At 40.1% G+C, this 21,873-nt stretch overlaps 1 protein-coding gene across 1 annotated transcript in view; it reads right to left on the bottom strand.

Moving 5' to 3' along the window:
• The window catches only part of anln (anillin, actin binding protein), a 22,643-nt gene extending 2,111 nt beyond the window's left edge, over nt 1-20,532 (bottom strand). The window contains 22 exon segments of the mRNA XM_020585978.1: nt 733-840; nt 934-1,020; nt 1,597-1,709; nt 1,936-1,954; nt 2,051-2,083; nt 2,535-2,588; nt 3,035-3,083; nt 5,416-5,542; nt 5,937-6,119; nt 7,819-7,954; nt 8,167-8,308; nt 8,418-8,563; nt 8,683-8,990; nt 9,991-10,093; nt 10,199-10,306; nt 10,426-10,631; nt 12,543-12,897; nt 14,673-14,732; nt 14,734-14,999; nt 16,805-17,200; nt 17,277-17,427; nt 20,332-20,532. Coding sequence (XP_020441634.1) covers nt 733-840; nt 934-1,020; nt 1,597-1,709; nt 1,936-1,954; nt 2,051-2,083; nt 2,535-2,588; nt 3,035-3,083; nt 5,416-5,542; nt 5,937-6,119; nt 7,819-7,954; nt 8,167-8,308; nt 8,418-8,563; nt 8,683-8,990; nt 9,991-10,093; nt 10,199-10,306; nt 10,426-10,631; nt 12,543-12,897; nt 14,673-14,732; nt 14,734-14,999; nt 16,805-17,200; nt 17,277-17,427; nt 20,332-20,349 — 3,168 coding nt within the window. The 5' untranslated portion in view covers nt 20,350-20,532.
• Between the last annotated feature and the right edge of the window lie 1,341 nt (nt 20,533-21,873).

The following is a 21,873-nucleotide window of genomic DNA, read 5'->3' as shown; positions in this document are numbered from 1 at the left end:
TGACAAGCTGTAGACAGGAAGAGAATACCAATTCAAAAACAAATCCAACATGTTTGGAATGGTGAATGATATTCTGTGCCCTCCTGCAACTATTTTTCAAACATTGCCTGCCCTTTACACCTGGTGCCAAACAAGCAGTTAAGGCAGAATTAAATTACTTTGTGGTTATTAGTTGGCGCAGCATAATGAGGAAAAGGGGGCACTTAGTTTGATACAAGGCATCTCCCTGCTAATGCAAACATGGAATCAGTCAGGTGAGACTGAGATTGCACAGGGATCTAAATCACACTGAAAAAATGATTTATTGTGCAGCCCTACCCTCAAGTCTTCAGATGTGAACCAGGAAGGCATCTCATTATGTTGAGTTAGTTAAATGCTAATAATTCTGATTGGTTCTGACAAGCTAAATGTTGTGAATGAGGAACATCCAAACATGTATCATGTGAAAAACTAGAAAAAAAAATATTTCTATGCCATCTGATCATATTGGCCTTATTTCCAAGACTCAGACTGCTCTCTGCCTGCGCCCAATGATGGTTTTAAAATAAAACTCAAAGCTTGAGAAAGCTGCAACCACGCTTTTATCTTTTTCTGGAGTAACTTCACTCGTGTGGATCTCCTGGTGTCAGTTCTTAGTTTTCCACCACCCCATGCACAGCATTATATTCAGGCATACTGTATAGTGATTAATATCTAGACAAAATGCAGTAAACAAGAGTCCATGACAATTACCTTGCACTTCTCATCATCTGGGTAGGTCCAGTAGGAGATGCAATACCCAGAGAGCACACACCACCTCCTGTGCCAGGCTCCAAATCCACTAACATCTTCAAACATTGTCTGAGGTTTACAAAAAAAAAAAAAAAAAAGGTAATTAGATTGCCTGCCTCATCACTGGTCCATCCAGTGATCATTTGATAAGCTACCACTCACCAGAAAGCCCCTCTCTTCCACCTTCGAGCCAACTTCACACTGCATCTTCATGTAGATGTGGCCCTCCAGAGGGCACAAGAATGGCACCTTAAGTTTTAAAGCAGAAACACTTAAGGAGAAGCACAGAGATCACGTTCACAATACAAAACTTGAAGTTACAAGATAAGGTTAAAATGCAAGCCTGCTTTTAAGATGGTTAAACCCGGTCACCGACAAGCATAGACGTGAAAATCAAATCTCATTCCAATCAAGTTGATAATGTTAGCATAACAACACAGGTAAGAATGATTTTTGTTAGCGTGCTCATTCTTCCCCACACGAAAAGATCAAATAACAATATAGCAAGTAGTAACCTTGGTATGAAACATGCCACTGAGCAGTTCTCTTTACCTTCATTCATATTTGATCTAACAAGGCAGGTGAATAAACGCACAGGTATAATATGCTGTCCTATGCGAACAAACATGGTCTCTAAAGCCTCTATACAGATATCACTATAACACAATTAAGCCATTAGTTGGCGTTATACAAAGAGTATGGATAGAGTGTCTTCAGCCAAAGGCCAGCCATATGTGAAAGGCAGAAAAAAAAAGAAAAACTCAAAAGTGCAAATGTGGAAATACACAAAGAACATCAGAATGGTGATATTAATGACTTCTCTACCTTCTCCAAAGGAAACTTGCTTTTGCCAATAGAGGACAGGGTGAGCTTGTGCAATCCCACCAGGACGAAGTTACTGGTGCGAACAGCATTAGGGCCTCCTGGACTGGCAACAACTTCAGAAAGACCAGTTGAAACCATTATCACCACATGTTTAAGCTTAATCCATTGAGTTTTTACACAGAGATTAGTTCAATTGTTCTAGGTAGCACTACTCAGCACAACAGAAAGACAGTTCACTGTTCATGGCCATGAGGCTTTTCATGATGCAAAAAATTTCATTCATTCATGGCATTACTCTCCTCAGTAGTACCGTTATTTAGATTGTATATTTTGACATACCTGGTGTCTGTCCACTTTTCTGCTTGACAAAAATACAACGTAGAGCAAATTAAATAACAATTATAATTTCTTGAGGAAAGAACAGTGCAGCACGAAACAGATTTGAAATACTTACAGTAATGGCAAGGAATCTCTTTGGAGTGATAGCCTAGAAGGATGAAGCAAACAATATGGTTTTGCTTCACATATAAAATTGGGAACCTGAAATACAATCTGCTAGAGTGATATGCATCTTGCTGCTCACTTAAACTTCTTCTTCACTAAATGAAACTACCACCTGAAGTTGTGCAGAGAATTTATTTTGCAGTGGTGACATTCTTTAGACCCAATACTAGGCGAGAGAGAAACAGTATTTTGATTTTCTGTATGTCCTGCACATATGGTGAACTGACAATAAAATCCTTGAACCTGCACATGTGGTGCACACCCATCAGAGTATGGGATATGACACAAAAACTGTTCATAGCGACATAAAAAAAATCATGGGCTTCATGAACCAGTCTCCAGATTGTCTGGACACATACTCAGCATTAAAGCATGATCCATCATTGCCAAGGTGTTTTCCTTTGGTTTGGAAACAAAAGCAAAAAGGGAATTACCTTTGATTTGCTGGGTTTCTTCTTCCTGTCACTGCAGACCTCACGTTTCTGCACCTAAAGGTGTCAGTCAACCCACGGATGGTCATGTGTAGGCAATGAGTAATTATAGATAGCAGCTCAATATTTAAGGTTTGATATGTTGCAGTTATCCAACAATGTGTTTTGCATGGCACATGATTAACAAATATCAACACTGAACCAGACAATTTGTACTGGTTGACCATGCCATATGCATTGCATGACGTGTACCCCAATATCTTTGCAGCACTATGGGAATTAAAAACTAATGGAAACACATTTGCTAAGAAACCACACATTTTAATTTCCACAATTTCTGAATTTCAGTTGTATCCTATAAGAAGCTAGAAAGCAGGAAGAGGAGATGAATGTATGAGAGAAGTACAAGAGGTTTTTGAGTTTAGTTTACAAAAGGCAATTCAAATAAAACTGGAAACCAAGTGCAAGTGTGGTGAATGCATCATTATTCTGGAGACACTCACCAGGCAATAAACCTCAATATCAATTTCAAAGTCACTGGAGACATCAGATCTGAAAGTGAAGAAGAAGGAGAGGGGTATTTGTTAATAATTTTCAACAAAATCATATTTAATGAACACCAGCATAGGAAGTGATGTGTTTCTATGAGAATCAACTGAATTTGAACGAGTTTGACCACACTTCACCAACATTAAGTAGTCAAAAAACACACACCACAAAGGCAAGATGTCTGAATAACCAAATAATCATTAGACAGGATTATTAGTTTTTTTAGGTAATCAGTCTTAAAACTTTCCTTTAAAGCTTATAGTTAGGGCTGGCTCAGGTGACCCTTCCCTTCGCAGCTATAAACCAAGGATGGGCATTTCAAGCTAAAATACAATTCGAAGTTCACTGGGAACTATTTGACAATCCGTGGTGGTGGAAAACACATTCGCCAAGTTTTCAGCAGTACGCCACTCCAGCATTGCTTTAATCTGAATAATGGCACACTGTATTTTCCGGTTGTTTATATAATGGCAGCTGACTGTCACATAAGATTCAGCCTTAAGCAGGGTATACATTTCACGACGGCTATGCTGTTGTTGCCCTGGCATCTGGACATGTTGCTCAGTATATCTGTCGAAGTTGCACGGCCACAGACACCAGTGTGCCCTCATCAGATGTGACTTTTTACGTCCATAAAACCTCCATGGTTCATGTGCTGTAGAATTTAATGTTAGAGTCTTTAACACCACTTAGTAACATCAACATTTTTATGAACTGCTGGTGCTTTATGTTTGCTATATCTATGTGCAATTTTAGCTTAGAGTGTGTATCAGTCAAGCTAGTGGTGCAACAATAAGGTTTCCTTCAGTTTTACTGGGTAAGCTGGTCGAAGGATATAATACTTCGCTGTCTATAAGCTGTAAGAAAACTCAGAGGCTGTAAAACGTTACATGTATTGTTGAAATGTACCATGTTTTCTCTATTTAAAATATTGCATATTCTAAATAAGCCCTGATATTGTCAGTACTAATATTTATATCTAATTGTCAGTGTTAATGTCCAGTTATCGTAAAAGCAGACTTGTACACTGTAAAATGAGAACATTTGTGTCAGTTTTTTTTTTTTTTTTTTTTTTTTTTTTTTATAACCACCTGAAAACCAAACAACAGTAATACAGGTGCAGTTAGTATACTATACACACATTATACACACATTTCCATTTAACATTTCTACAAGCATCTGCACTGTAAACATAGTATGTATGCTGTGAACACCAAACCCTAGCTAGTAACTTTGCTGCTCAAGTTGTATACACAAAAGCTATGCAGACATACCTTACCTGTCATGTCATTTGTCTCTGCCTTAGTTGCCAGTCTAGCAGCCTCAGAACATGTATGAAATCAAAGGCCAAAGTGCCTTGCCCTTCAAATCATGAATATTATGGGCTGGTTGTAAACTCTGTCCATGCACCCGTGGTCAGAGACACCTTTCAACACTTATCAAACAATTGCACAGCTCACATGCATTATCCTCATACAGTTTGTCCAGTTGTGCTGTGACCATTTTTCCTGATGGGACCTGAACAAATGCCACCAAACTTGGAACTCCACCTGTCAACAAAGTTAATGAGTAGCATGTCCTTTGCTAACATCTTTGTGATGAGAGCTGTTATTTGCTCTGCATGTTGATCATTAAACTTCCTTCATTGGGTGACAAAGCTAACCACTGACTACACTCTGCGGACCACACCCCACTTTCTGCTGGATCCCTCACCCTCAAATGCCTGTGCATAGTTGTCAATTTATTATTATGTTAACCTGGAAAAGTTTGCATTGCACCTCATTTAAATTTTTTTTCCTGTTAGTCATGTAATTTTTTTTTTTAATTTTTTGATGGCTGTAGTCTCCACGTTTCTGCTGTTTGTATTTGGCGCTGCAGTAAAATGATACACTGATCTCGTTATCACATTATTTCCAGGCACCGGTAAAAGCGAGGGAAAACAGTGGCTCTTTGCTTTTAAAGAAAAAAAATAATAAAATCAGTCGCATGAAATATATATTTTTTTTATTTATTTAATGACTATTTGAATGCTTGAAAATCATTGCACATCCCTACTACAGACCTAGACTGCAGTAAACATGCACTGAAATGGCCGCTCACCAAGAGCCAGTGTCTGTTGGAGGTTTCTTCTATTAAAGGGAGTTTTTTCCTCCCCACTGTCAATAAGTGCTTGCTCAAGGGGGGTTTGTGGGGTTTTTCCCTCTAAAATGCTGTAAGGTCTTACAATGTAAAGTGCATCAAGATGATGTTCTGTAGTGATATGGGGCTATACAGATAAACTGAGTTGAATAATATGGCATGTACTCTGTTATACGAGTAAGAGTGCTTGACTTACATGGTGAACTTGGTAGGGAAGGTGAGCGTGTCTCCACTGAGACCATAGTGTGTGCTGGCCAATGGAGTGGCTACAGTATTCTCAGCTCCAGCCCGAATCATGATGAAGATGGAATGTTTGGTTGAGTCTAAATTAATCAAAAGAAAAAAATAATAGACAACCCTCACAGCAATAAATACAGTGATACTGATTAAATCCAGATAAAGCTCACATGGAATTTCAATCTCAGCACTAGATCTGAAGGTATGAATCAAGAATAAAGAAAAAAAAAAAAAAAAAAAAAAAAAAAAAAAAAAAGGCTCAAGTTTCCATTACTTTAATTCCTAACACTAATATCAGTAGTCTCTTTAAAGAGCCTATGACATAGTAGCCTCTTTAAAGAGCCCATGACATTCTTCTCCTTGTTTTTTTCTGACTTCTCTACAGTGTTGTGGTGAATTATCATCAGTCTGGCAAAAAGCTGTATCTGTGCATCCATAAATGCATCTTCTGAATCGTGGTTATATGTATTTTGAGTGTACCTGGCTTGTTGGCAGTGGAGCAAACAAAATCTGCTTTAAGAGGCAGGCGCAGGTCCTGCAGAGTGATGGAGCCCGTGGAGGCAGACATGCTGTTGGGTTGTAGGGCTGCAGGGGCCTTTTTCTGTCCTGCTGGATTTCCTTTCAGATGGTCCAACTCTGCCTTCAATGCCTCCCTTTTCTCCACTAAGTCAAAAAGAAAGTCATGGTTTCATACAACATGCATAGTCACACAAAAGCACCAATTTGGAGTATTAGCATTTGTTACATCTGTATGATATGTGGTCTCAAATTCTATATGCCAGTATTTTCTTTACATTCTAAATGCATCTTACTGGTGTTCGGTTTTGTTAAAAGCTATGATGTTAATTGCAGATGTCTGATCACAGCAAACAGGACAAAATACAGCATCCATTAAAAGCTAGTGTTAGCTGACTAAGGAGTACATTTGGCAATTCAGCAGAACATTCAAGGCAAAGCATTAACCTTTCACAAAGCTTAATTCAGCCTGAAATTAAAATCACATACATTATTTCAGAAAAAAGTTAAAATGCTAACTATGCGAGGTCACTAACGTTACCACATTTGAAAAAGATTTCATTAAAAGGTGCTGTTTGTACGCTTGTACGCTCTAGAAGACTTTATGAGCAGAAATGGACTATAGTATGCATAATTATGTTTTCATTCATAAATAATCATCAGAAAATAAGAATCGTGTTTTCTTTAGCTTAGAATGAGCCTTTTATATCTACATAGGAGCAGGTTCCTTATGATGGAAGCAGCCACATTGAGCTGCCAAGGTTTTTTTTTTTAGTGTTTTTTTTTTTTAATGGCAGCTTAGAACAGAAACACGCTGGCAGCTTGGATGAGACAAAAAAGTAACATTACAACAGGAGAAAGCATTGATGTGACCTATAATTTGAAGAAATTAAGGATCAAAGTTATAGTTTAACACAAGAAAATGGAAGACCGTATAAACCCCCTCATCAAAGAAACGAGACAGGTGATGGCACAAGACGGATGGAAAACCTTGATATGGGTCAAATGTTTCTAGAATGACACCAAAGTTGTCTGCTTTCTGCTGGACAGTCAATTTAGCCTAACTGAATCCACACTGAAAACAAGATGTGAGCAGCACGTTCTCTGTCTTTGTCAACAGAACAGCTGTCTGTCCGTCAGCAGGAGAAAGGGTCTTCAACAGGTGGACAGACAGCACAAATATACTGGAAAAAATAGCTTTCATGTCATCAGGAAGAAATCCTGTCTTTATGTAGCCTAGGGATTTATTGATGTTATTGATTTTCCTGGGCTCTACAGCTGACTTAATCAGGCTGCTTTGAGTTTCATTTTCACTCTCTGTAGAGCCAAGCCAGTCAGTAGCGCTTGTATCACGTTCAGTGTGGATTCAGTTTAACAAGTAACCTAAATGCAAGATTTGTTTTATAGTTTTAGCTAGAACATGGCCAGTGCTGGGTAACCCACTGCAGTCAAGTGAGCGGCCATTTTCTTTTGCTTGCTTGGTTTTTGTGTGTGCAATTTGTTCTACATTTACGGCAATTGCTATGAGGGCTGTTTAACACTATGAGCTTTGCTGAAAGTTGCAATCAGCAAACTCGCCCTAGATGTCACTACATCTCACATACTGCATTATTAAGGTGTTGTTGACAAAAATAAAACTAGCACTATGGTGAAAAAAACCATGATTTAAAACTTTGGAATTGTGTAAATATTATTCTGGTTAGTGTTGGCATTACCCTTGTATACAGCTTCACGAATTCCTACACCTGTGCAGCACTAAACCCAGGAATAAGGGTGCCCTATAGCCCCAGAATCGGCATGTTATCTAACAAACAAACAAACAAAAAAAAAGCCTTGATGAACTCACTTGCTACCAGCAGCAGCCTCTCTGCCTCAGCCTCCACCTGGGATCCTTTGCCATGCTCTTCATCTGTGCAGCAGTTGAGAGCCTGACTGGCCTGATGAATAACTGTCTGCTGCAGGTTTATCTCACTTGTCAGAACCTATAGGTACATAAAACAGTTTATTATACAGAGGGCAAGCTTTACTGAGCTATTTGAAACATTCTACTGCTAGTCATGTATTTTAAGAAAAGGTGTCCCGTTTTATTCTCCTGTATGCAAATCAATTCCTAAGTGCATAACAGAGCTCACATAAAGCTGGCACACTCATACTTCACACTGGCATGAAAAGTTAAACACGAGATGTTCCAAACCTTCATCTTCTGTTTCATATTCAAGACACTGGATCCTCTGGGTTCTTCTGCTTTGTGAGAAACATCCTCTTTTCTCACAATAACCTGCTTCATATTGGGTCTCTCATTGTTCTTTATTCTAGTAGACCTGTATGCATCAATGCTAACACACGCAAAAGCAAAGTATATATAGTAAGATTCATGTACATTGCAACAGCAAGGACAGCCAATGTCAGTATGCGTCCATCTGAGTGTTGCACAGAAGCACTCACCTGTAAGGGAGTTTATGGTCTCCATCTGAGGCCTCAATGCTGTCCAAGGAGTCAGTCCATATCATGTTAGTTCTCTGGAACCTGCTGGGCTTAGACACATTGTCTGGTGTGTTCTTCACGATGAATGAACTGGCTGGAGTTGATGTCTGCACATGAAGAATATGCTATTTGTTGTTAAACTGACATATTTGCCACTTCCAGAAAGGGCTAATAGTAAGTCATACATGAAGTAGCAGTGGTAGAAAGATGTGATGTAGGTGCCTACCATCATTCTCCTCTCTGGACTTTTTACCACAGCACCCACAGTCTCTGCCAGTGGGGTGAGGAGGGACATGGAGGAGATATTCAAAGCATCTTCCTCGTCTTCATTCTGATCATCACTCTGCTCCAGGACCCCATCAAACAGCTCATTGATAACTGCAGAGTTGATGGTCTGGTCCACATTCATCTCTATCTCCTTGACTACCTCTGCTTTTTCTAGAGGTTCATCGGTTGGTTTCTCTACAGTATGGGCCACCACCCTCAGAGGACTGGATGTGGATGCTGGAGGCGAGATCAGCAACTCATCACCTGCTTTTAACAAAATGTATATTAACAAGCTGTTGATAGTTTTTTATCCCTTCAATACATCAGTTGGTCTATAAAATGTCAGCAATTGTCAAAAACATGCCATTTGCAGTTTCCCAGAGTTTAAGGAGTCTTCAAATGTTTTGCTGTCTGATCAACTCTGATAGTGTTAACTTTTCTACATGCATGCCAGCAGTGAAGCTCACTTGTAGAAGGCACTTAACATCTCTCTACCCTAATACATCTCTACATAAGACTTACCCAAATACTCTGTCTACACAAATTCCCAAGTGTATGATAGAAAAATGGCTTTAAATATTTCACACTAAACTCTCTTACTAACAGGTCGAACATAGCTCAGCGACAAAAACAGCCCCAACAATTCAACATCATGGTGAAAATTACAGAGTAGAATCCAGTATCTTCATGTCGTTACCAGTAATGTTGCAGCCTGCATTATTCAGGGTAACCAAAAGATGGCTCTTTCTTTAAGATAGGCATGTCTGTAAATGTATATTTACTCAGACTGCATGTGTAGTCAAACTGTGCCAAAAGGTCTTAGATCTTCAAATCCGCCACGTAAAAGACTTTGCAAGGGATTAGTGTTTGTTTCGCCAGCTGAATAAATTTCTACCAGCCAGCAACACAAGTTGTTTCAATAATCATATAGTTTTTACATTAGACAATGCATTCTTTAATGGCACTGTACCATCATTTTACTTGGAAAACAGGTTGTCAAAAACACATTTCTAGTGCAACTGCACAAAATTGTTTTGCAGTACACTTTTAGAATATTGTTCTTTTTATTCTAAACCACAGCATCAAAAATGCTTAAAAGTCTGATAAAAATAATAGGGTTTGGCTTTGGTTAGTCCAGTTTTTTCCCCCCAGTTTGAGGAAAATTTGTCCTGGTAGCAAAGAGCTTAATGGATAAAAGAATACCAAATTCTTACAAGTCAATACCAAGTATAAAATCTAGTCGCCCCTCTGGACCACCATGAAGTACCTGGAGGAGTGCATTTAGTGGGTGTGTCTGTTCTCTCAGACAGTACTGTGGGTTCATCCTGTAGTTCACATGGGGCAGATTCAGTCTGCACAGGCTTAGTATGCTGTATAAAAAAGGTTTATTACCAGTTAATATTGTAAATACTAACAGTGAGATGTCAAATAACACTTCTGTCATTTATCTTTCAGATGTAGGTTTGTCAGCCAACCTTGATATCTGAGCATTTTTTGGGTTCTGCTGCTTCATCTTTGGTTATCCACATATTGTTCCCCTTCTGGAAGCGAGTGCGAATCTGAGCCAGCTCACACTCACGCTCCTGAAAGGGTGGGGATTTTATTTAAAAAAAAACAAACAAACAAACTCATTTTGTTATCATGAAAAAACATGATCACAACAATAAGATGACACACTGCAGTGGGTGAAACATTAACCTACCAGCTTCTGTTTTTGAGTGAGATCTGCAGTGGTTGTTTTTGCAGCCTGGGCAGCTCTGAGTCTCTCCTGTACCATTCTGGTGTTTGGTGTGACTGAGGGAGTCAGTCCCTCAACAGTCTTGGCCAGGATAGTGCCCCCAGCTGGAGAGCTCTGGTTTGTACGCTCTTGGCACCTCTCTCCAAAGCGCTCCAGGAAAGATTTTACACCTTTTGGAAAAACACTTCTTTTCATTCATGTGGAGGAAACTAACTGCAAGTTCAAAAATGAAACAAATCTGTGTAATATTGCTTTTTGGGTTAAAGATAAAAACACAAGGTCTTGTATATACATAAGACTGAGGATAATTATAATCCTGCTCAACCACAAAACCAGTTTTTTAATTCTCTCTATAGATGGGTTTCCTGTTTACAAACATTTGAGGATGCACATGCATCTAGGAGGTAGAAAGCACACCAGTGCACTATTATGCTTGCTTGTCTTTGAATCTGTTGAACAAAGCCAGCAATTACAGCTGCAAGTCTTGTGGGATATGTCTCTACCAGCTTTGTACATCTAGAGATGGCAATTTTTGGCCATTCTTCTTTGCAAAGTAACTCCAGTTCAGTCAGATTGGATGGAGAGCATCTGTGAACAGCAATTTTCTAGCCTTGCCACAGATTCTCAACAGCATATAGGTCTGGACTTTGACTGGGCCATTCTAACACATGAATATGCTTTGATCAAACCATTCCATTGTAGCTCTGGCTGTAGGTTTAGGGTTGTTGTCCTGCTGGAAGGTGAACCTCCGCCCCTGTCCCAAGTCTTTTGCATCTGACCAGAGCACCTTCTTCCACATGTTTGCTGTGTCCCCTACATGGCTTGTGGCAAACTGCAAATGGGACTTCCTATTGCTTTCTTTCAACAATGGCTTTCTTCTTGCCACTCTTCCATAAAAGCCAGATTTGTGGAGTACACGACTAATAGTTGTCCTGTGGACAGATTGTCCCACCTGAGCTGTGGATCTCTGCAGCTCCTCCAGAATTACCATGGGCCTCTTGGTTGCTCCTCTGATTAATGCTCTCCTTGTCCGGCCCATCAGTTTAGGTGTACGGCCATGTCTTGGTAGGTTTGCAGTTGTGCCATATGCTTTCCATTTTCGGATGTTGGATTGAACAGTGCTCGGTGAGATGTTCAAACCTTGGGATATGTTTTTATAACCTAATCCTGCTTTAAACTTTTCCACAACTTTATCCCTGATCTGTCTGGTGTGTTCCTTAGTCTTCATGATGCTGTTTGTTCACTAATGTTCTATAACAAACCTCTGAGGCCTTCACAGAACAGCTGTATTTATACTGAGATTGAATTAGACACAGGTGGACTCTATTTACTAACTAGGTGACTTCTGAAGGCAGTTGGTTGCACTAGATTTTATTTAAGGATAGAGTAAAGGTGGCTGAATACAAATGCACGCCACACTTTTCAGATTTTTATTTGTAAAAAATCCTGAACACCACGTATCATTTTCCTTCCACTTCACAATTATGCAATACTTTGTGATGGTCTATCACATAAAATACCAATAAAATACATTAAAGTTTGTGGTTGTAATGTGACAAAATGTTGAAAAGTTCAAGCAGTATGAATATTTTTGCAAGGCACCGTATACTGTTATTTACCTACACTTACTCCACTTTCATATTATGCCTCAAACAAGTCAGGTAGGATTTGAGGTATTGTAATTGTCAAAAATGTAGCTTATTTGTCAGTGTTTTTGTTTATGTGTTGTTGTAGCCTCCTGACCAGAAACAATGTCACAATCTTCTCATTCTCTGTTGGAAAGAATGTTTTCCCTTTGGCCTGTTGACATTTTCCAGCCGTCCTTCGAGCAGTTTACTGCACAAGTCCTTGTCATATTACTTTAAACAATCATTCTGCTTTGTTTTATGCTTCCAAGGTAGCACGCCTCTCATTCATGACATTGCTGGGAAACCCATCTATAAAACGGGCCTGATCACATGCAAATATAACAAAGGAGGTGCTCAGGAATGTTCCTGGGACATGGTCAAATAAAAATGGTTATAAGTACACATACTGTAGCCACAATGATAAAAAGAAGCTGAAGTACAAACATGACTCACCAGGAGCTCCAGCAGTGGCCTTTTCCTGGGAGACAAAGGGTCCAACAATGGCAGGCTTGGCACAGAGATTTGGCTTCTGAGGGCTGGCAGTGAGGTCGAGTCCCCTTGAGAGAACCTGATTCTTCAGGGGGCTCTGAGGCACTGATGTTGAGGAGGAGGGGCCAACCTTCTGTGGACTGGAAGGGAAGGCTGGTCCATGGTTAGAGTTCTTCTGGGGACTCGAGGTGATGGTTATCCCCTTGTTGGAACTCTTCTGAGGGGTGATTTCTAAAGGAAGTGCTGGTCTGACTGCAGGGGTGTCATCCTTCTGGAGGCTTGGGAGAACCACTCGGCTATATTTGACAGGAGAATACTGCTGGCGGGGGCAAAAAACAACCAACAAACACAGCATTATGTGAAACTGTCAAAGTTATTCAGCTAAGGCAGCATTCAGACTGAGTTTCAAAGCTGACCTTTAATTCAGTGTTTCTTTAAAGTGGGTGAAGAAACTCAAACATGTTGCTCTTCATATTCAGCAAGTCTCAAGCTTTTCTATGCTGGAAATGTGAGTTTAGCATCTGATAAGAATTGGCAGCCGAATTAATTTCCCCTTGAAGAATCAACTTTTTTCCAATGGGAGACATACAGTTATACATGAAATGCTGTGTTTGTAAAAGTGGCTGAAGTGCTTCCAGTTTATGTCCATCTGGGACCCTTATTGCATCTCTCACCTCATTTCTTCTCACCTCTCACATGCTCATTTCATGCCAAAATTAAAAATGCCCCCAAATACAGTACATGCTGACCAAGTGCTGATACGAGTTTCGGCTATCAGATCCACCGATACCAATGAACAACAGCGTTACAATAACCTCACGCTGGCCAAGCCGGTCATTAGGCAGCAGAGAAGAAATTCTAGCAGTTCTGAGATATTTTAAGATAAGTGACAACACCAAAAGTAAAGCCAACTGTTAGCGCCGATTCTGTTTTGTGTGTGTGTGTGTGTGCGCGCACACACAAGTGCCCCTCCCTCCACACCTCACACAGACATGCAGGCAAGAGGTTGCATTTTACACTGACGTCAACAATCAATATGTGCAACAAAGCCAACAGCAATAGAGTAATTAAATTAGCAACTTTTGAAGAAACAGAACAACAACAACAAACTTTCAGAAATGTGATGTCTCCACTGTCCCTGTGGTCAAAATGCCTGGTCCCATTCATTCCACTAAATCCACCCCAGTACTCATTTTGCTGGTTGTAGTAAACAGGAAGAAAACAAATGCTAACTTTGTGTAGTTAACAGACGTCTAATGAGCTCTGTGTATGAAAGTGTGTTGAATCCTTCTGAACTTGGAGGCTGAGACCAGCAGCTACTCTGCAGCAGAGCAGGTTTGTGTCCAGCAGAAAGGAGAGAGTGAGGCCACAAACAGTAGCCAGCTTAACATAATGTAGCCTTGTTAAATTAAACATTTAAATTGCCAAACGTGATAATATGAGCTCCTAAACTGTGACGTTTTGGTCACTGAGTTGTGAAATCCTTACATCCTAACACAGGGTCGCACTGCCAGAGGTTAAAATCCACTGTATCACAATAAGCTGGGTAGCAGGTTACAGACAGTCAGTTACATGTTATTCAGTAGGAATGGTGGCAGTGCTGTGTTTGTTATCACAGGAAGTTTTCAGGTAATTTGCACAGCCTCCTGTTACATAGGATACTCTATTTAATCACTATCAGAAAGTCAATCATATGCTATTTGCACCTCATCACCAACGCCCTGGTTATGCTAAACCATCTGACGATCTCCTATTATTGTTTGCACTACTGTGACTGACTGTACACGGTTTTGACTCACAGCTTATTGGATGTACCGCTTAAATTTATCCTAATTACTTCAATCCAGTTCTTATTTTATCCTATTCTATTTTTTTCTACTTTATTCTATTTTAGTTCCTAAATGTTATGGCACCCAATACTAGGTGAGAGAGAAACGGTATTTCAATTTTCTGTATGTCCTGCACATATGGTGAATTGACAATAAAATCCTTGAACCTTGAACCTAAATCTCATGAAACTGTCTCCACAATCATTGCACTTTTATGGTAATTTCCTATAGTAGAAACATTGCATCATGAAGTAGGTAAAAATACCTGATCACAGCCAGATGTGGGCTTGCATCTTGCAGTTGAAGTGGCCACCACATGGAGCACTTGGTTTAGAAGTGGCAGCCGCTGTCACATCTCTGACAGCTAACTTGGGAACAGCTGCATCAGGCTTCTCTTTTGCATTTTCTTTAGGGATATTAGTATGGCTTAGGTCATCTTCCCAGGATCCAATGGTGGCTGCGAGGTTAGCCAGTCTGCCTCTCCTCCCTAGCGGAGTTTCTGAAGACACGGTGGGGACTGCAGCTGGTGAGGCCTCGGCGTGTTTCTTCAACAGAGACAGGGGAGTGCAGTCTGGAACTGCATCAGAGGTGCCTAACAGAAGTGGGCAGGGTTCAGTTTGGCCAGGGACAATTTTGTGTGCAATATAAGAAAGGCTGGACATAATCATAAATTAGCATTTGCAAGTTTTAAATTACCAAGGCACCATTCTAGTGAAAAAACTATAAATAACTTGAATTATGGAATGGTTGTGTGCCTCTACCAACTAGTCAGGTTGCGGTTTATATGGATGTCTGTCTGGAATTTGAATCAATATCCTCAAGTTGTCCCAGAGACAGGAAAAGTTTAGACACACCTTTTCATTCTGTGGTTTTTCTGTTTTTGTTCTAACACGAGAATTAAAGCTTTCACAGCAAAAGGAAACCATAAAAATTTAGATTTGTTGGATGCTGTCAGTACCAGAAGTCCTCTCAAGCAGTTATAAAAGATTCTGTCCTTCAGTTTTTTTTTTTTTTTAACATGCACCTAAGTAACTGGGAGACAGTTGGATCTTTCAAGTACGCTGATTACTTAAGTGTCATGTGAAGAGCAACAGTTTCTATAATTGGGGTAGAGGACTAGAGAAACCTGATCTCCTCAGGTAGGTTACTCCAGGAGGAACATAGATTTTTCTGGCATGTATACACATAATCAGGTTTTCAACGAGCTTCTAAGTATGCATGAACATGGCAGAAGACAGCAAAGAAACAGCAGAGTGGCTGAATGGAAAGTGAGAAAATACAGTGGCATATCTTTGCATTTCAATTAATTTATCCCAACCTAAAGTAGCTGCTAGATGTCTAAGTAAGTCAGTCTACATGTAAGACATTTGACTTTGTTCATGCCCCAGTAAGTACTTTTGTTCGCCGAGTGTAATTCACTTTTACACAACTGTCGTAAATACCAGTTGCACTTTCACCCCTCCTCATGGACAGTGGTACATGTGCATTTGATTACAAGCTGAAACTGTTACTAAACCAGGAAATAAATATCAGAAGCCAATGAATGGTAAAAGCAAAATTACAGGATTTTATACAAATATGACTGCATAGCAATTTTTTAGCTTCACTGAAATACCGCATGTATTCTCAGTTCATATAGTTTGCTAAGCATCAACATGATATAGGATTGTATTGCACATAATATACACTAGGCATTTATTACAGGCTGGCTGAGCTGGGCTTTTTAGACTGCAAACTTCTTTGCAGCGCATCACTGTCACTTGTTTGGCGTGACAGTAATGAAGACTGACCAAACTTTCTGGTGTGAGATGAACGTATTTTTTGATTCAAACCTTAAACACCTACTATTTGCATATAAGGTTTGGACTTTTCATGGTTTTACTGTTGCTAGCTGAAGGGTCTGACCCATTGTAGTTGTGAAATGTCACACAGTTCTTGCGAGAGTTCTCCGAAATGGGATTCCAAAGTTACATAGTGCAATAGCAGACGATTTGGGTACACAGTGGCAATGGCACAGATGCCATTTGCCTTACTACAAAATGATTCTGAAGCCGTTATTTTAATGTAAAAATGTTACATATGGTTGCTTTAAATTAAAAAAAACATTTGTAGTGTAAGCTGTGCTCTGCTGTCTGTCCTTTCACTCACTGTACTGTCTTAAAAAAAAAAAAAACACAACCCTCAAGGTAATGTCTTCTGTCACTACTACAGATAGACTATGATACAGGCCATACCAGGCCAAAAATCTGATTACTGATCTGCTGCATATGCACAGAGATTTATAGTAACCAGTGTAATACACAGTGCATGAAAACGTGTTCTCCAGTTACCCATCTGGTTTCTCTGAGTAATTAAATTAAATTAACTGATCTCAAATAACCCATAAAACATTCTTACCATCACCATCCCAACCCTTTCTCTGCTCAGCTAGCCTCTGAAGACGTGACTTCATGCCAGCAACAGATGGAGCTGGATCGTCCACCAGGGCTGGAGTGGCAGGGGTCGTCTCTGCTTCTCTGCTGCCCAGATCATCGGGAACATTGATGACAGGCACCTTCTCTGGCTCTGGCTCTAGAGTTTTCAGCTGCCCTGGCTGAGAGTGAATAGCAGGACGGGGAGCAGTCTTCTCCAGAGAGGAGGAAAGTCGGACGCTGGCTGGTCCGACTGGAGGTTTCTTGTCTGTGGGAGGATCTGAGAGCACCAGCTTCCAGTTCTCCTCACTGACTGCAGGCTGGACATTTTCCCCCGAGCACCTGCGCTTGGAGGGAGAAGGCTTGGAAGACACCTGTGGAACTGGAGGGAAGTAGTAATATAAGCAAAGACATTCAAGCTAATAGGACAAGTCTCAGAGTACAGAAATACAACATACCTTTATCAGTGAGTGGCTCACTGATCATACTATTTGTGTCAGCCAGTGGCTCTCTGGGCCTTTTAACCATCTGTCTGTTTGCTGCACTTGGTCTCTCTGCCATTTTCTTCTGCAGGTTTTCTCTGCGAGCCCGGGTCCGCTCCAAGAGTTTCTGGATGGACAAAATACAGTCATCAATTGAACAAACTTTATTAAATGACCATTTTATATAAACAATAGAAAGAATAAAATCACCTGTAGCTTCCACAGAATTACCAGTATTAACAGGTTTCATTATAAGTTGCACAATGTTTTATTTATAAACAGGGTTATTGGATTGCAAAAGATTGTTTCAAAGATGTTTCTTTTATTTTGTTCATCCCCTGTGTATATAGCTGTTTTTTTTATCCAATGAACTTTTCTAATGATACATGTGAGTGCTCCCACAGCAAGTCAAATGTTAAAGGTATTACAGTAATTTAAAGTGATACCTCTTGTGCTATCAATAAAACTAATTGGAAAAACTTGACAGTTCAAAGCAACAACTTGTTAGTGATCATAAATATGAAGAACCTTTAATTGCTAGCCTTTGATTGCTCTTTGTCCTTAAAGTAACAGTTTAAGCAATGATTTAAGAATTTGGTAAAAAGTATGCTCGATCAGATCAATATCAGCCTCATGTCCATGTGTTAGCCTAAAGCAGGATTTGTAATTATAAAAGGGAAAAGCTAGAAGACCAATTTGCAATCAACAGGGACTGTCAGTCCATAAAAGACTTTGAATGATTGATTGGCTGAACTGAATTGTTTGCCATGGCAGCAAAGCCATGGTGGGCTGCCACATTTTAATGTTTGGTTAAGGGAATTGGGATTTATCTATAGTCCTGCTGATATGACAACTATATTCATAGACTCTCAAACTACTGTATGCCCATAAGTACAGGGCTGGAGCCAGAAGGTATTTAGTCCAACATGGCATAAAGACCGGAAACAGAGGAAACAACTAGTCGGGATGTGGCTATGTCCAAAATTCAAAAATACACCTACAAACACAACTAAAGCTTGGTAATTACCACTTTGCATGTTGTTGTTTAATTGTGTATGGCTTACATGATCTCTTGTGATCTAACAAAGCATTTCTATCTACTAAATTCTTTATTTATCAGAACAACAACTCTTCTCTTGGATATATGGATCAAAATTTATGTTAGTGGTCAACTGCAAATACCTTTGATGAGTTTGAATCAACTTCTAACTATGTTTTCATTTTGGCATTCCAATAAAGCTTGGGCTGCTTTAACAATCAACACAACTGGTAACTGTAGGACACAAAACAGTCCTACACAAGAGATAAGGCCTTGTGTTCGTTTGCCCTCTTTCCTTCCTCTTTTCTCTACATGACATTCCTCTTCCTTTGATTGACTATCTGTTACAGTGGCACCTGTCAGTGTGTGGGGTATATCAGGCAGCAAGTGAGCATTCAGTCCTCGAAGTTGATGTGTCAGAAGCTGGTAAAACAGGAAAGCATGAGGATCTGAGTGATTCTGACAAGGGTCAAACTATGATGTTGATGACTGGGTCAGAGCATCTCCCACACTGCAGGTCTTGTTGGGTGTTGCTGTCTGCAGTGGTTAGTACCTACCAACAGTGTCTAAGAAAGACAACCAGTGAACTGGAGACAGGGTCATGGATGCCCATGGCTCACTGATGATGAGGTTGATCTACTGTAAATTAAAGCTTGTGGTAGGTTGACTCTGAGCAGCCAGAAATGTAGGAGACAGACTGGAAAAAGACATCAGGTTTTCTCAAATCAGTCATTTGTTTTAAACAAGTGCCAGCAAAGTACACATGCCAAACAAAATCACTAAACAAACTAAATGGTTTAACTTCACATAACTGAAGAAAACTCAACTCAAAATAACTCAACACAACTTACAGGCACGTGCACACAGCTACACTTAGACTGCCACCCTCCAGCTGCTCCACCTCAGCTGATTAAGTAGCCCCTGGTATCAATCAACCCTTTGAAATCCTTGATGATATCACAGAGTGTACAGAATGAGGAAGTGATTAACCACCTCCTCCTTTACCCTATATCCACCTAGTAAATACAATCAAAACATTTAATACACAGGATAAGGCATTAAGAAACATACATGACTTAACTTTGGGACAAGTGGAGTGTTCTCACCCACTTTGTCACAGCCTCACACACACAGCCTGTCACGCTGTATGATTTACTGTGCTGTTCCTTAACTTGGTTAACTGTGCAAGCCTTGACAGATTCCTCCCACTGTGCTGTGCTGCCTGTTCAATTTCTCCAGGCTCTGTGGGAAACTTTGAGTCACATTTTGCAGCATTCCTCAGGAATGAGCCACTCCTGCTTGCAGCTACTAAAAATTTCAAACTCTACTGGACAGGAAACTGGAGTGACAAATTCCTGTTATGTACATATATTCAATACAAATTTATTTGTAGTTTTAGCTTGCAACAACACCATGAGCGCATCAATAAATAGTCAGAAATTAAGCGAAGAAGGACGAGTGCTGGACAGTTTCCAATGCTGAGGCATTCCATTACATTAAATGTCTTTTCATTGGAATAGCTAGTTATTGTGTGTTTTTGGTTGAGTGAACTTAAAGTATAGGGATGTTATAATACAGCGTACAAGGTTAGTAAGTCAGCAGCTTGGCTAAACTAACGCCACGTACCAAAACACTGGTCAAACATTAAAAAGGCACAAGTTATAGTGTTACTGCTTTTAGAAGCTTGAGGCACTTGGTACGGTAGTGTTTTTATTTCATTGTTGTGGTTGCTGACAGATGACAAGACAAAGAAACGACACGTGATATGTTTTCGTTGCATCATTTCAGTGTATTACCATAACTTACATTTCTGTATGATAACACAGGCTTACTTTAAAATTACTGTCAACATAAAAATAGCTCCTGTCATATGTCTAACAGCAAATACTGTTATCGTTAATTTTAGCATAAGCAGCTAACGTTAACGCAGCTATTTCAGCTAGCCGTAGCTACATAACGTTATCTCATTCTTACGTTAGCTCAGCGCCTCACCTCAGTAAATGGATCCATTTCGGACGGGTAATATTCCAACGAATATGTATTTCAGAAATCTTGTACTTGTCTATTCGTGTCGCTTATCCGTGTTCAGGTTTCGTGGCGGTTGGTAGAAACCTTATCAATCTGGTCTCAGCTCCTCTCTATGCATATAACTGTTCAAATTTGAATTTCAGCGCTGCGCCTACTGCGCAGGCTCCAAAAGTTAAACGAATCACTTGACAGCCAATCACAGCCCCAAAAAAAAAAAAAAAAAAAAGATGTCAGTTTGCGACACGTCATCATGCACAACCTATCATGCGCGCCACAGTTCTAGTTAACTTGTTATCATGGTTTTCAAATGCAGAATTTTAATTCATTACCTGCGTGAAGTTGGCCCCCCACCCAACGCAAAATAAGGCCAAAATGGTGTCATCCGTTTGTGCTGCAAAAAGTTTCGTTTGTTCTGTTACGGTATTTGAGATATTAAACAATATCTATAGGGGTCATCCACAGGTCACTCAGCCCCCCAGATAGCTCCAAATTGGACAAAAGTGGTGTCGTTCGTTTGTGCTTCCTGCAGAGCCAGTGCCTCCTCCCAGGGAGTGTGTGAGCTGAAAGCCCTGGAGGCAGTTACAGCTCTCTGCCTCCTTCCTCACCACATCCAGGACAGAATCCACCAGTTCACCTGCCTCAGTGTAGTACCCTTTAGCCCAGTAACTCCCTGCTCCACTCTGGCCTATCTTACATGCAAATAAAGAAATCTTTCACAGCTGTGGTGTCAAAATCTTCCAGGTCTTATCTTCTTATTCCATATCTTTTTGAAATATGACTTTACCATATTTGCAGATGAAACCATTTAAAAGCATTAAGTACTGTGTACACTGAATATTACTCTTGCAACTGTGATTCTATAGAAAACCATCCCATTTCCAGCTTTAAAGTAAGCACTTAATCACTGTATGGCAAATTTATCCACCCGTATTAAAATAAGGATAAATATTCACATTTAATTTCTCACCAAAGACGAAGTTGTCTGGTCTAAAGGCCTGGCCAAAGGGACCAGATCTCACAGACACCATGTCTCCTTGTTTTATGTTTCTTATCCTGCCTGATGTAATCTAAACTCGGCACATCCTCATTAACAAACGATAACTCCTCCCATCCTGCCATTGGACTCGCATGTTGCTGCTGGCTCTTAGACCTAGTGACAGCTAAAAAGCTCTCACTGGCTTCTCTAGCCCTAGCCGCAGGTAACTGCTTGGCTATCAGCTCAGCCAGGATTGGGAGGTCACATCCTAATAGGACCTGATAAGGAAGCAGTTCTAATACTCCTACTGAAAGCTGGTATGATTGCCCTTCAACCTGAATAGTTACATCAACAATAGGATATTCTACTTTATCCCCATGTATACAGCACACATCAACCCTCTCTTCACTAAACATCACATTTTTTGAAAGGGTATCTTTTCTAACAAAAGTGCGATTACTACCCGAGTCAAGAAGGGCTACGCAGGGTCTATCCTCAATAAATACCCCTGTTGTAAGCTCCCTCTGTTG

The sequence above is a fragment of the Monopterus albus genome, unplaced genomic scaffold (assembly GCF_001952655.1).
Source record: "Monopterus albus unplaced genomic scaffold, M_albus_1.0 scaffold390.1, whole genome shotgun sequence".
NCBI classification, from domain to species: Eukaryota; Metazoa; Chordata; class Actinopteri; order Synbranchiformes; family Synbranchidae; genus Monopterus; species Monopterus albus.
The sequence above is the reverse complement of the archived record's forward strand: the minus strand, read 5'-3'. Positions and strand labels throughout refer to the sequence as shown.